This window comes from Galeopterus variegatus, unplaced genomic scaffold, assembly GCF_000696425.1.
Source record: "Galeopterus variegatus unplaced genomic scaffold, G_variegatus-3.0.2 Scaffold752, whole genome shotgun sequence".
Lineage (NCBI taxonomy): Eukaryota > Metazoa > Chordata > Mammalia > Dermoptera > Cynocephalidae > Galeopterus > Galeopterus variegatus.
Genome location: NW_007726863.1, coordinates 437683 through 449506, shown reverse-complemented (window position 1 = coordinate 449506; position 11824 = coordinate 437683). Strand labels below are relative to the sequence as shown.

General features: G+C 59.6%; 3 protein-coding genes across 4 annotated transcripts in view; 1 reads left to right on the top strand and 2 right to left on the bottom strand.

Annotated features, from left to right (window-relative positions):
• The window catches only part of PTPRCAP (protein tyrosine phosphatase, receptor type, C-associated protein), a 2595-nt gene extending 1574 nt beyond the window's left edge, over positions 1-1021 (top strand). Inside the window, exon 2 of the mRNA XM_008572091.1 lies at positions 203-1021. Within this exon, the coding sequence (XP_008570313.1) occupies positions 203-820 (618 nt within the window). The 3' untranslated portion in view covers positions 821-1021. The remainder of the gene's footprint in view (positions 1-202) is intronic.
• Positions 1022-1119: 98 nt separating this feature from the next.
• Positions 1120-6776, bottom strand: RPS6KB2 (ribosomal protein S6 kinase, 70kDa, polypeptide 2). 2 transcript variants are annotated; one of them, XM_008572088.1, is made up of 15 exons: positions 6622-6776; positions 6327-6367; positions 6111-6231; positions 5759-5827; positions 5093-5240; positions 3977-4034; positions 3800-3900; positions 3584-3674; positions 3408-3498; positions 3183-3290; positions 2411-2473; positions 2189-2266; positions 1993-2100; positions 1788-1900; positions 1120-1529 (listed from the first exon to the last, which is right to left on the bottom strand). In XM_008572088.1, the coding sequence occupies exons 1-15, from the start codon at positions 6697-6699 to the stop codon at positions 1340-1342; spliced, it is 1458 nt and encodes a 485-aa protein (XP_008570310.1). In that variant the 5' UTR covers positions 6700-6776; the 3' UTR covers positions 1120-1339. The 2 variants fall into 2 exon arrangements, with proteins under 2 accessions (XP_008570310.1, XP_008570312.1); XM_008572090.1 differs by lacking the exons at positions 6111-6231; positions 6327-6367 and having other exon boundaries at positions 6622-6735.
• Positions 6777-8168: 1392 nt separating this feature from the next.
• CARNS1 (carnosine synthase 1) overlaps positions 8169-11824 on the bottom strand; it is a 7681-nt gene continuing 4025 nt past the window's right edge. Inside the window, 2 exon segments of the mRNA XM_008572109.1 lie at positions 8169-10392; positions 11703-11819. Coding sequence (XP_008570331.1) covers positions 9166-10392; positions 11703-11819 — 1344 coding nt within the window. The 3' untranslated portion in view covers positions 8169-9165.

Sequence of the window (11824 nt, the reverse complement as noted above, 5' to 3'; positions counted from 1 at the left end):
CAGGGGCGGGGGCTGGTCTCATAGGACCAGGGCCTGGTTGACCAAATAAGGACTTGGGCTTTACTGCTTGACTGTCCCCATGTGCCTGAGAGGCACCCAAAGATGGATGCACTCAGAGAGGAAAGGAAAGCGATCTCGGTCATGCAGCCTGTCCCCTGCTGGCCCGCACCCTGGGTGATGAGCCCCGCCTGTCTCCCTGTAGGCTCTGCCCTGTGTCCTAGGGCTCGGGATGCTGCTGGCCCTGCCAGGGGCTCTGGGCTCAGGTGGTGCCAACCACGGCGTGGGCTCCAGCTCTGTCACTGTTGTCCTGCTGCTGCTGCTGCTCCTGCTACTGGCCACTGGCCTGGCTCTGGCCTGGTGCCGCCTCAGCCGAGACTCAGGGGGCTACTACCACCCAGTCCGCCTGGGGGCTGCGCTGTGGCAACGCACCTGCCGCCTGCTCTGGGCCAGCCCCCCAGGCCGCTGGCTGCAGACCCGGGCTGAGCAGGGGTCACCAGACAACGACCCAGAGCAGCAAGAGGATGAGCAGGAGGCAGAAGACGACTACGTTACGGATGGTGGCCTGTGGGTGGCCAAAGCCCGGGAGGGCGTGCAGCAGTGCGGAGAGGGGCCCAGCCCAGAGCGGACCCCGGAGCAGGCTGAGGACGCACACAACAGTGATTCCGAAGGGGGCCTGGGCCTGGGCTCCCAGGGGCCAGCGGGCTCAGGGGGCAGTGCCGAGGCCCTGCTGAGTGACCTGCATGCCTTTTCTGGCAGCGCAGCCTGGGACGACAGCACTGGGGCAGCTGGAGGCCAAGGCCTCCATGTCACCGCACTATAGGGCCAGCCTCGGTGTCCCATCTTGCCATGGCCACTCACTCACTGTGCCCCTGCTTCCCATGCTGCCATGGCTGGACACGGCCCCCAACCTCCACATGGAGCCCCTCAGACTGTCACCCCCGCCGGTTCCCAAGTCTGTGCATCTCCATCCCCATCCCCATGGGCATTGGGCAGCTATTTGAAATAAACGCCCCCATCCCTGCGGTGTGTCCTGTACCGACCCCTCCCCTCCTTATGCAGGGACTCCTCCTGGCACAACCCCACCCACTCCTGCCCCCAGAGTCCACCAGAAGAGCCAGGTTGGTGTCATGATTCAATCCTTTAATGTCCACGGGCACAGCTGGATGCAGGAGGCCAGGTGGGTGGTGGCCCCTCCACCAGCAGCCATAGCCTGTAACTCTCCACACTCATGATTCCAGGGTACAGCCACCCTCGACAAAGACACTCCCATACCCCAAACACACCCCCAGGTCTCTGGAACTGGCCCAGGGTCCAGCTACCCTCATCCCTACCCATCCTCCTAGCGCCCAGGGTGCCCACGGCCCTTCTTGGACTTCTTGGTCCCTGAGGGGGGACGGATGGGAAGAGGGGCAGTGCTCGAGGGTGGTGCTGGTGGCGGTGGCATCAGGAGTGGAGGGAGAGGTGGCTCCATGGGCTCTGGTGGGCCAGGGCTGGGCCGGAACCCTTCAAAGGGGGAGAACTTGAGGGGACTGTAGGGGAAACCAAGGCAGAGTCAGAGCCTCCTAGGCCCCGATGGCCTGCAGGCACTGGGTCAAGGAGGGCAGTCTCCCACCCACCTAGGTGCACAGACTGTAGCGTCCACAAGCTCCCACCCAGGTCCCCATGGTAGATGAGGACACTGACTCTAATGCTGATTGAGAGACTTGGCCGAGGCAGCCCAAAGCTACAGATGGCCTCCTGGCCACTGGAGCCCTGCCCCTGCCACACTCTGCCCTGCCCCTCGGTACCTGATGGGGGTGCGGGGGCTGCTGTGGAGGCGCCGGGGGGAGCGCCGCTTGGGCTGGAAGGAGAAGCCCTCCTTGATGCTGTCCAGGACGGATAGTGCCACATACGTGAAGCCCTAGGGGCATGGGCAGGACAGGCTGACACTCAGTGTCCACCACTACGTGGCCACAGTCCCTGTCCCGGTCCCCATAAGCACCAGGTCCTCACCAGGAAGGCCTGGTTGGCGCTCTCACTGAGGGCCGTGTCGTCTGGACTGTCCACTGGTGTCTGCCGCGTGAAGCGGCTGTCAAACTGGCTCACGTCCTCCTCTGACTGCTGTGGACAGACCCAAGAGAGGAGGGGTCAGAGGGCACCCAAGAAGTGGGTCCTCCACCTGCCACTGGGCCAGCGGACCTCCACTCACCAGACAGGGCCTGAAAGGGGGGTCCACACGGCGAACCAGGAGGTCATCCCAGTTGATGTGCCGGAAGAAGGGGTGCCTCTGTGGGTAGAGAGCACCCTCGAACATGCCAACAGTTTACCCTGCTCGGCTCCCTCAAGTAACTCCCTCTGCCCAAGGTACCTGCCCCTGTACGGTCACTCTCGGACCTTCAGCCCTGCCCCCTTGTGGTGGTCCCAGACCCACCTGCACATCAGCAGCGTCCCCTGGGCCACCCCCAATCCGTTGGCTGGGATTCCGCTTCAGAAACTGTAGGACCAGGGCAAAGGGTGAGGGCCTGGCCGGGGCGGGGTCAGGTGGGGTGCGGGGGAAGTCGCTGGAGTGTGGCCTCCACCTACTGACTCCTTCAGGACTTTCAAGGTTTGGTCCAGTGGCACCCTCTCCCCGAACCCTTTGCAAAGGCTCCTGGTTGCTGACAACGCCCAGGGGCTTCCTTGAGGCTCCATCTCCAAATCAGGACTGAGCACCTCCCCTCCCCCACCACACCTCCAGTGCTCACCTTTCGCTGGAAGAGGGGTTAGCTCATCATGAACAGTTTGCTAATTAAGATTCAGCTTAGGGACTGGCCAGGGGCAGCCGCTGGTCTGAGTCAGGGCTGAGGCCTAGGCGAGGAATCCTGGGCCCCACACAAGAGCTTTCCCACAACCCCACCCACTCCTGCCCCCAGAGTCCACAGCTCATCATGAACAGTTTGCTAATTAAGATTCAGCTTAGGGACTGGCCAGGGGCAGCCGCTGGTCTGAGTCAGGGCTGAGGCCTAGGCGAGCAATCCTGGGCCCCACACAAGAGCTTTCCCTCCCAGGGGCTCGCCACGCAGTGACCTTTCCCTCCCAGGGGCTCGCCACGCAGTGACCGGGGTGGCTCCAGCTTCTTGGAGGCCCAGGGCAGGGAGACTCAGGAATGTGTGCAGGGCCTGGAGGAAGCTGGGGGCCTGATCATGGACAGGAGGGGGCCCCACCTTTTTGACAAGGTCCCGGGCATCTGGGGTGAGGTAGGGGGGCAGCACCAGTTTGCCCTTGACAATCTTGTCCATGGTTTTCTTCCGGTTCTCCGCGGTGAAGGGTGGCTGGAGGAGGCAGCAGATGAGAGGAGCCTTGTGACCTTGCACCAGGTCCTGCCCGTAGTGGGGAAGGGGGGTCCTCCCATCCCACACCCACCCTCCTCCTGAGGGCTCTGGACTTGCCGATCCAGTGAGCATGTCGTACATCAGGGCCCCCAGGCTCCACCAGTCCACCGCCCGGTTGTGGCCACTGCGCGCCAGAATCTCGGGGGCCCTGGGGGCCGGGTGGAACTGTCAGTCAGACCAGGCCCTTTCTGGCTGTTCTCCCGACCCCTGGGGGCCAGCCAGGTGCCACTTACATGTATTCAATGGTGCCGCAGAAGGTGTGAGTGACAGCGCCCTCATGAATCGACTCCTTGCAGAGCCCAAAGTCCGTCAGTTTGATGTGGCCTGAAGAAGAATGTTGCAGGAGGTGGTCAGTGCCCCACCGCACCATGGGGCTCCTGGGCCCTCCCCATAGAGTGCACACCCCAGGCATGCCGCTGCTGCACGTGCATGCAGGCACACGTGCGCACCCTGGCTATTGAGCATGATGTTCTCAGGTTTAAGGTCCCGGTAGATGATGCCTTGGGAGTGCAGATGGCCCAGGGCCAGTGTGATCTCGGCCAGGTAGAAGCTGCAGAGACAGAGCAGGGTGAAGGTGGGGGATGGAGGCCAGGCACCCCACGGGAGGAGGCAGGAGTAACACCCACCAGGCTGTGTCTTCCAGGAAGATGCCCTCGCGCTCCAGATGTGTGAAGAGCTCGCCACCTGCGACACAAACACATCAGTAGCCATGTGCTGGGAAGGGGCCCATTTACTCTGAGTCTTGGATTCTTCCTGGGGAAGGTGGGGCTCATAATTCCCGCCCTACCTGCCTCACAGAGCTGCCGTGGGGATTCAATTCAATTCAGCAAACATCTATGGACGCCTATTCGGTGCCTGGCCCTGTGCTGGGTGAAGCTGGGGACAGAGATGAAGAGACCCAGCCATTGCCCTCAGAACACTCAGGCTAATGGGGAGACAGACATGCACACAATCGCTCTAATACTCCACGCTGGAGCAACACCTCCAAGAACTTAACCCCAAAGATCCCCCAGAGGAGACAGGAAAGAAAAACTTCATCCCAACACAAGAGAACGGAGAAAGTGTGGTGGCGGTGGGACTCGAAGGGGATGCTGAGATGGAGGGGAGGGAGTACAGAGCGTGGAGGCAAGGCTCACAGGGCTCTTCTGGTACAGATGAGGCAGATGAGAAAAACAGGCCTGGACGATGAGTAGGGGACAACAGGCCAAGGAGGCAAGGCTTTCTCTGGGCAGCTACAGAGTCACAGAATTCTGACTAGCTGTGTCAGGAACAATCCCGTGCGCCAGGAAGACGACCCTGGCAGTCAGAGGAGGAGACACTAGAAAGCAGGTGAGCTGGAGGCCTCAAGCCTCATTAAAAAACAACTGTGATTCCTCACCTCCCCCCGAGAGTGCAGGGGGTGGAGGACACTGCAGAGAATGAACCAGCTGGATTTGGGACCTGACTGGATGCAGGGCACCCAGGGGAGAGGAAAAGGACATGAAAGGGTAGTAGAAATGGATAAAACCACCCTCTGGACTTCTTTAACAACTCCCACCATTCCTATCCACCCCAACACAGGTGAGACACAGTCGGCACTGGACAGACGTTTGCTGAATGAATGGACGGACGGATGGATGGACAGATGGGCAGTGGTGTGGGGGCTCCTAGCCATTCTCCATGACCACATGTCTCAGGGTTTCCCCCAGAGCTACCTGTGCTTCCTGCCCCACCCACACCCCTGGCTGCGCCCGCAGTCATACCACTGAGGCACTCGAGGATGAGGTAGAGTTTGCCACCAGTCTGGAAAGCATAGGCCAGTTCCACAATGAAAGGGTGCTTCACTGACTCTAGAATGTTCCGCTCAGCCCGCGTGTGTGCCGTGTCCTTCGCATTGCGCACAATTTTGGCCTGAAGAAGCAGGAATCAGTTAGAAGGTGGGGTACCCAGAGCTTCTTCAGTCCCTCCAGCCATTACCCTTCTGTCATCCTCTGCCACTCCACTGTATTTTTTCCATAATTCTGCTGCTGTCAGCAATCATCCTTTTCAGGACTGGCTTATCCTCCAACACAGGGTTTCTCAACCTTGGCACTACTGACACCTTGAGTCAGATAATTCTTTGTTGTGGGAGGTTGTCTTGTGCATTGTGGAATGTTTAGCAGCATCCCCGGTCTCTACCCACTGGATGTCAATAGCACTTCCCTCTCCAGTCTTGACAATCAAAATGTGTCCAAACATTGTCAAATGTCCCCTGGGAGGCAAAAGTGCCCCTATTTGAGAATTACTGCAAGACAATATACATCACAATAGATAATAAACTGGCCAATGCCACGTCTCCTGCATCATGTTAACTGCTGTCTTCCCAAAGCCTGGCTTGTGCCTTGGGAATGGCAGCCAATCACTATTTGTTGGCTAAATGAATGACTCACCTTCCTCAGGACTTTCATGGCATATATTTTGCCCAAGTTGGTGCCTTGCACCTTTCGCACCTGGAACACCTGTAGAGCAGGGGAGACAGGATCAACTTTCCTCTCGACATCTAGTCTTCAAGAAGCCCCACCCTGAAGCTCTGGCATTGGGACCAAGAGGCCTAGGCCCACCTAAGGGTGGGGCAGTAAAGATTTCAAGTCTGATTCTGACAGCATTTGCCCTGCCCTCCTTTATGTTCCTAGATCTGAATTCTATCAGAGGCTCTGCTGATTTACAAGTCTTGTTTGTTTTGAGAATCCATTGCTGGCACAAGATTGAGGCTATGTGGTCGTGAGGAGGGAGCACCAGTACCTTGCCATAGCCCCCCTTGCCCAGCACACTCAACAGCTCAAAGCAATGGGGTCCGATGCGCTCAGGGCCCAGGTTCACACTGGTCTCAGTCAGCTCCACCTCCTCATAGTGTCCCACAGGCCTATGGACACAAGAAGTTCATGGAGGCAGGCTCCAGTGCTCCCCGGGTCTCCTTCCCCACCCCATTCCCCCTCCCCCAACACGACCCTCACTCACTCCAGGCCAGCCGCCCTCGACTCGGCAAGGGGACACGCGTCCTGTGAGAAACCGAGGGGTAAGAGCCAAGGGAGGTGCCGGGATACCCCCCCTCCCCTCCGAGGTGGACTGCTTGGCCCGGGGGAGAAGGGGGTGAGGGATGGGAGCTCGCAGAGGATGGGCCTGGCCTGGGGAGGAGAGGACTAAGGCAGAAAAGAGAATCCGGGGAAAGGGCTGGGGGCCTGGAGAGGTGGGGGAAGGGTGCTTCACAGCTGGACAGGGGCGGGGATCCGTCGCGCCCGGGCGGAACACTCACCGCGGGGCTGAACTCTGGCTCGCCCTCGCCCTCGCTGCCTTCCTCCGTCTCCAAGTCCAGGTCAAACACGGCCGTCATGGCGGCGCCGGCCCCGCGGGCCCCTCGGCCCGTACCTGGCCGCGCTCTGACAGACAGTCCCAGGCCCGGGCCTTCACGTCATCATCCCGCGACGGCAGCCGCGCGCGCCGATGACGCAATGACTTTGCTCACTCTCCGGCAGGCCGATTAACCCACCGGAGAGAAAAGATGGCGTCCGTCGCAAGGCGTATCGGGAGTTGTAGTCCCAGAGTGCAGGGAAGCCCACACTTCAGCCTGCGGAACCCTCTTCGGAGGGGCCCTCTGGCTTCCCAGCACTGCTCCCCAGGGTCAGCACTGGACAGGAGCGGCCTGGAAGGCCCCCATTTTGGCTCTGGGGAGAGCTTGAGTTTGGATGGGTCAGAGTGGGAAGTGCATGCAGGTTTGAGTGTAAATGCAATCCCCAGACCTGTCGGAGCCGTGTGCTGCCAGGCTGGCTGGGTGGCGAGGGGCAGGTCGCCCTCCTCCCTACTCGCTCCTGAAAGGAAAGCGGCTGCATCAGGGCCTCCCTAACGTGCCTCTGGCTCGAAGACTCTGCGGGTCAAAGCATTTACTGCGTGACCAGCTCACTGCCGGGTTCTATTGCCAATTCCTTGCCCTAAAGATTTTGGGGCTCATTGATCCACCTGTAAATATGGACAAACTCAGTTGTCAATTTAAGCACATTTAGTAATTTGGCCGCCTGGTACAGAATAAGCACTTAACAAAACTTTGTTGAGGCTGGCCGGTTGGCTCAGTTGGTTAGATCCTTGTGCTGATAACACCGAGGTCCAGGCTTCCATCCCTGTACAGCCAGCCGCAAAAAAAAAAAAAAAAAGCAGCTTTATTGAAAGAATAAACACTCCAGACCTCGTCTATGACTTCATTTTTATTTTTTCTAAAAAGATGACCGGTAAGGGGATCTTAACCCTTGACTTGGTGTTGTCAGCACCACACTCTCCCAAGTGAGCCAACCAGCCATCCCTATATGGGATCTGAACCCATGGCCTTGGTGTTATCAGCACCACACTCTCCCAAGTGAGCCATGAACCAGCCCCATTGTCTATGACTTTAGATTGGTCATGGATTCTTGTCTCACATGGCTCTGGGGGTGAATTGGGGCCAGACCAGGCCTTGAGTGTGAGTTCTGATTGTTGGAGGCTGTCTAGATGTGTATTCCAGCTGCACAGGGGAGGCTGGGTATAAACTCAGATGGACAGAACTTAGGGGTCTCCAGCCTGGTAGAGGGTTATCTGGTTGGATGTGGCATTCTGGCTGTAATTCCACCAAAGGAGATCCTCAGGTTTGGGCCCTGATGTGGTGTAGGGAAGGCCCCTACTGAAGGTCAACCCAGAGGCCTGGCCAGTGGGGTGCTTTTCCCTTAGCTCCAGATGCTACAGGTATCACCCTCACTTCCCTCCCCCCCCTGCCCAAGCTGAGCCTCAGAGGAGTTGTCCAGTTGAGGGAACCTATCTCAGACTCCAGACACTTCACTAGTCTGTAAGCCTTTATTTGGGGAGGGATGCTTGGTTGCTGTCCACAGCCCCTGTACTGTGCAGAGGCAGGAGTTCCTAAAGCAGCCTTCCTTGAATTAGGTAGTGTAGACTCTCATCGGCCAATGCTAGTTAGGTGTGACAGGGGCCAAAGCACTGAAGTTTGGTGGAAAACGTGCATGGTGCACAGGAGGGAGATGTTCAGGGCCACTTATGGATGAGGGCAGGGAGGTGAGGGGGGCTTAGAAGCTGAGTGCACATGTAAGACTTAATAAAAGTGAAAACCTGGACCTTGCATCATGTCCCACAACCCTCCATCCACTGTGGTATGACCTTGGGGCAGTAATTTTTCCTCTCTGAACCTATTCCCTCACCTGTAGAATGGGGGCAATAGTGTCTGCCTGGAGGTGTGAGAGATGACACTGCTGACCACAGATCACTTCCTTGTACTGCCGGAGAAGCGGCAGGGCACTGCCAAGGTTTTCAGCAGGCTCTAGAACTATCCTGGGATTTGGGTAAGAGGAAGACAAAGGCTGTAGTCTCAGGTTTTCCTGGGATTCATCCAAGACAAGAACCCCCCTTCCCCAGTTCTCTTCTCCTATAGGTGGCAGAAAGAGAGACAGACCTGGAGGGGTGGGGAGAGGGGCTGGGTTTGAATTCACTTCCAGCTGGGGTGGGGGGGATGGGGGCAGCAGTATGTGTGTGCAGCTGTTGTCACTTCTCCAAGACTAGAGTCCTGGGGCAGCCGTGGGGTGGGCTGGGGCCTTTGGGAGAGCAAGAGGGCCCGGCAGCCCCCAGATAATTGCTTTTGTGGCGCTTGAGCCCAGGAAGCCTTTGGTGTCAAAATGGCCCTACCACTCTGAAATAGACCTGAGCATTGGAGTGGGCCAGGCCGGGGCTGGGGTGGGGCCATAGAGAGAGGGGCAGGGAGCACCAGGGAGCAGAGGGCACTACAGCTCCTCTCCCCAGCACTTCGTCCCTGCCCCCAGCCCCAGTGCTATTTGAAGTGAGACAGGAAGTAGGCAACAGGGTAGTTGGGCCCGTCAATGCCCAGACCCTGGCAGAGTCCCAGCAGGCGGAGGCGGGCCTCAGCGGGGCTGGACCCCGCACAGGCCACACTACAGTAGGGCTCCTCGTATTCGCCAGGCACCAGGGTCTCCTCCAGCAGATTGAGGCGCAGCAGGCCCTGGTCCTGCAGAGCCTGCAGGGTCTCCCGGTTAGTGGTAGAACTCAGCATCTGCTGGTGCTGGGATACCAGGCACATGACGCCCATCAGGTGGCCACGGGCACGTGGGTGGGTGGGCAGGGCGGGACGCAGACCGCAGGCCACCATAGCAGCAGCCAGTAGCAGGTCCACACCATACAGCTCCAGGATCCAGTCACGTAGATAGAAGCCACCCATGCGGGGGTTGATCTCAATGAGCCGAGGCCCAGCCCCGGTTAGCTTGAGCTCCACATTGAAGACCCCATCAAGCAGCCCGCAGCCCAGGCAGCAGCGGAAGGCTGCCTGCACCATCTGCGCCTCCTGCTCTGGTGCCAGCCCAGTGGGCATGCAGGCCGCTGTCTCAGTGAAGCCAGGCAGTCTTGTGGGGCCATTGTCAGAGACAAAGGCAGCCAGCAGCCGCCCACCGAACACCACCAGGTCTACATCGTGCTCAGTGCCTTCTACAAATTCCATCAGCAGCATGGCATTGCCCCAGCCCAGCCCAATGCCTGGGTAGTCAGCCTCCCCCTGCAAGTCACGGGCAATCCGGGAAAAGTGTTCGTGGCACTGTGGCGCATCTTCCACCAGCCGCACACCCACTGCACCTGCCCCAAACTCCAGCTTCATGACGCCTGGCAGGGGTACCTGATGGACAGCCCTCTCCACGTCAGCTTCACTCTCCAGTGGGCAGCAGGGCACAGCATGGAGGGAGGGCGCAGGCCAGGGCGGGCCATGGCAGCCCAGCAGGTGCAGTTGGGTGCGGCTCTTCTGCTTGGCCAGGCGCATGGCAGCCGGGGGACTGCAGGGCAGACCCAACTCCTGGCAGAGCATGGCTGTGAGCACCAGGCAGTCGTCCCAGTAGGAGAAACAGCCATCTAGCTGCAGACCACGTGCTCGCACCAGCTCTGCCAGCAGCCGTGCGTTCTCTTCATCCCTCCGGTGCTCCGTCGTGTCAAAGTGAATGAAGGTTTGCACCAGCTGGGATGCAAAGTGGTTGGGGTCTGACTCCACCAGGTGCAGCTGCAGAAACCACAGGAGGATGACACACCCAGGTCAGCTGGTGCAAGCACCTGCTGTGCCCTGGGGAGATAGGATGGGGTGTAGGACATGGTCCCAGCCCTCAGGGGAGACGGGCTCACAAACACTAGGTGTGCTCAATAAGTATTTGTTAATGACCGATTGAATAAATGGAGGGTGTGGAGGTGGGACACCCAATCTAGCTTGCAGGAGAGAAAAGGCACCTGGAGGAGGCAATGCTTAAACTGGGAGCTGAAGAATAAGAGCCAGCAGAGGAAAGGAGAGGCTAGGAGAGACGGCTGCAGGAGGAAAAGGGCATGATCTGGGTGGCAGTGGGCTGGAGTGCAGAGGGGAGGCTGAGAGAGCACTCAGGAGGCTCATTCCCACCGGCAGCCTCACTGCCCAGGGCCTCTCTCTGCAACCGGGGTTGGGGTTCAGGACAGGCTGTCATTCACTCCATGTGTTCTGACACTGGGAGGTACCCATGGAGGAATCCAGTGAGGGCATGGAATGCCAAAGCCCACTGCCCACTGGTACCCAAGGCAGAGGCAGCCACTGAAGAGGGACGGGAGGATGGCTGTTTGCATTGTAAAACTTGGCATCAGGAGTGGAGTGACATCCCAGCTGGAGAATACAGTGTGCAGGGTTGGGAGCGCAGGTGGCATACCCCAGGGGAAGAGGAGAGAGGGGGAGAGAGGGAGGGGAGGAGAGGTAGATTAGGGCCAGCTGAGAAGGCCTCAGTTTTCTTATCTGTTCAATGGGGATAATGTCTACCCGCCCGGCTTGCTACAGATTCTGTAAGGTGGGACCACTGCTGAGAACTCGATTTGGGATCTGTAAGCTGCTCCCCAGCACCCTCCGCGGACCCTGGGTGCCAAGTGCCAGTTCAACCTCAAAGGGCCAGCCCTTTCCCCTGGATAAAGCCAGGCTCCTTAGCCTGGCATTCAAGGACCCAGCCCGGCTCCGTCTCTGGCGCTAACCGTGAACGCCGCCCCTGGCCCCGGGCCCCCACTCCCCCAGCCTATCCTGGGCTCTTCTGCCCCTCTTTCCGCGGAGGGATCCGTGCCCTTCCGAGGGGCCTCTCACACTTGGCAGGGCCAGAACGAGCTTACTCCCCTAACCCCGGCGGGACAGCGGATCCCGACCCCGCGCCTGCGCATTGGCGCCCCGGGCAGGCCCCGCCCCCAGGGCTGCTGGTCACGCCCCCCAAAGCCCCCCGCGCACGCGCCTTGGCTCCAGGCCCCGCCCCGGGGTCCCGCCTCCACCACTCAGGCTGGAGCTTGAGGCCCCGCCCCGCGCCGCGCCCCGCCCACCTTGAGCCCGTAGTCGCGCGCCGCCTGCCACACGAACTTCTTGCTGACGCTGCCCGCGCCCACCAGCAGCAGCTGCCTGCCCTCCATCAGGCAGCGCGCGGAGCGCCGGAGCATGGTCTCCA

What these genes read in the sequence shown, in the direction of transcription:
- RPS6KB2 (XM_008572088.1), bottom strand. Translation starts at nt 6,699, where the DNA reads ATGACGGCCGTGTTTGACCTGGACTTGGAGACGGAGGAAGGCAGCGAG. An exon ending in GGGACGCTGCTGATGTGCAG is followed by an intron (nt 2,267 to 2,410) that starts GTGGGTCTGGGA and finishes CTCTACCCACAG; the next exon opens with AGGCACCCCTTCTTCCGGCA. An exon ending in CCCCTTTCAGGCCCTGTCTG is followed by an intron (nt 2,101 to 2,188) that starts GTGAGTGGAGGT and finishes GTCTGTCCACAG; the next exon opens with CAGTCAGAGGAGGACGTGAG.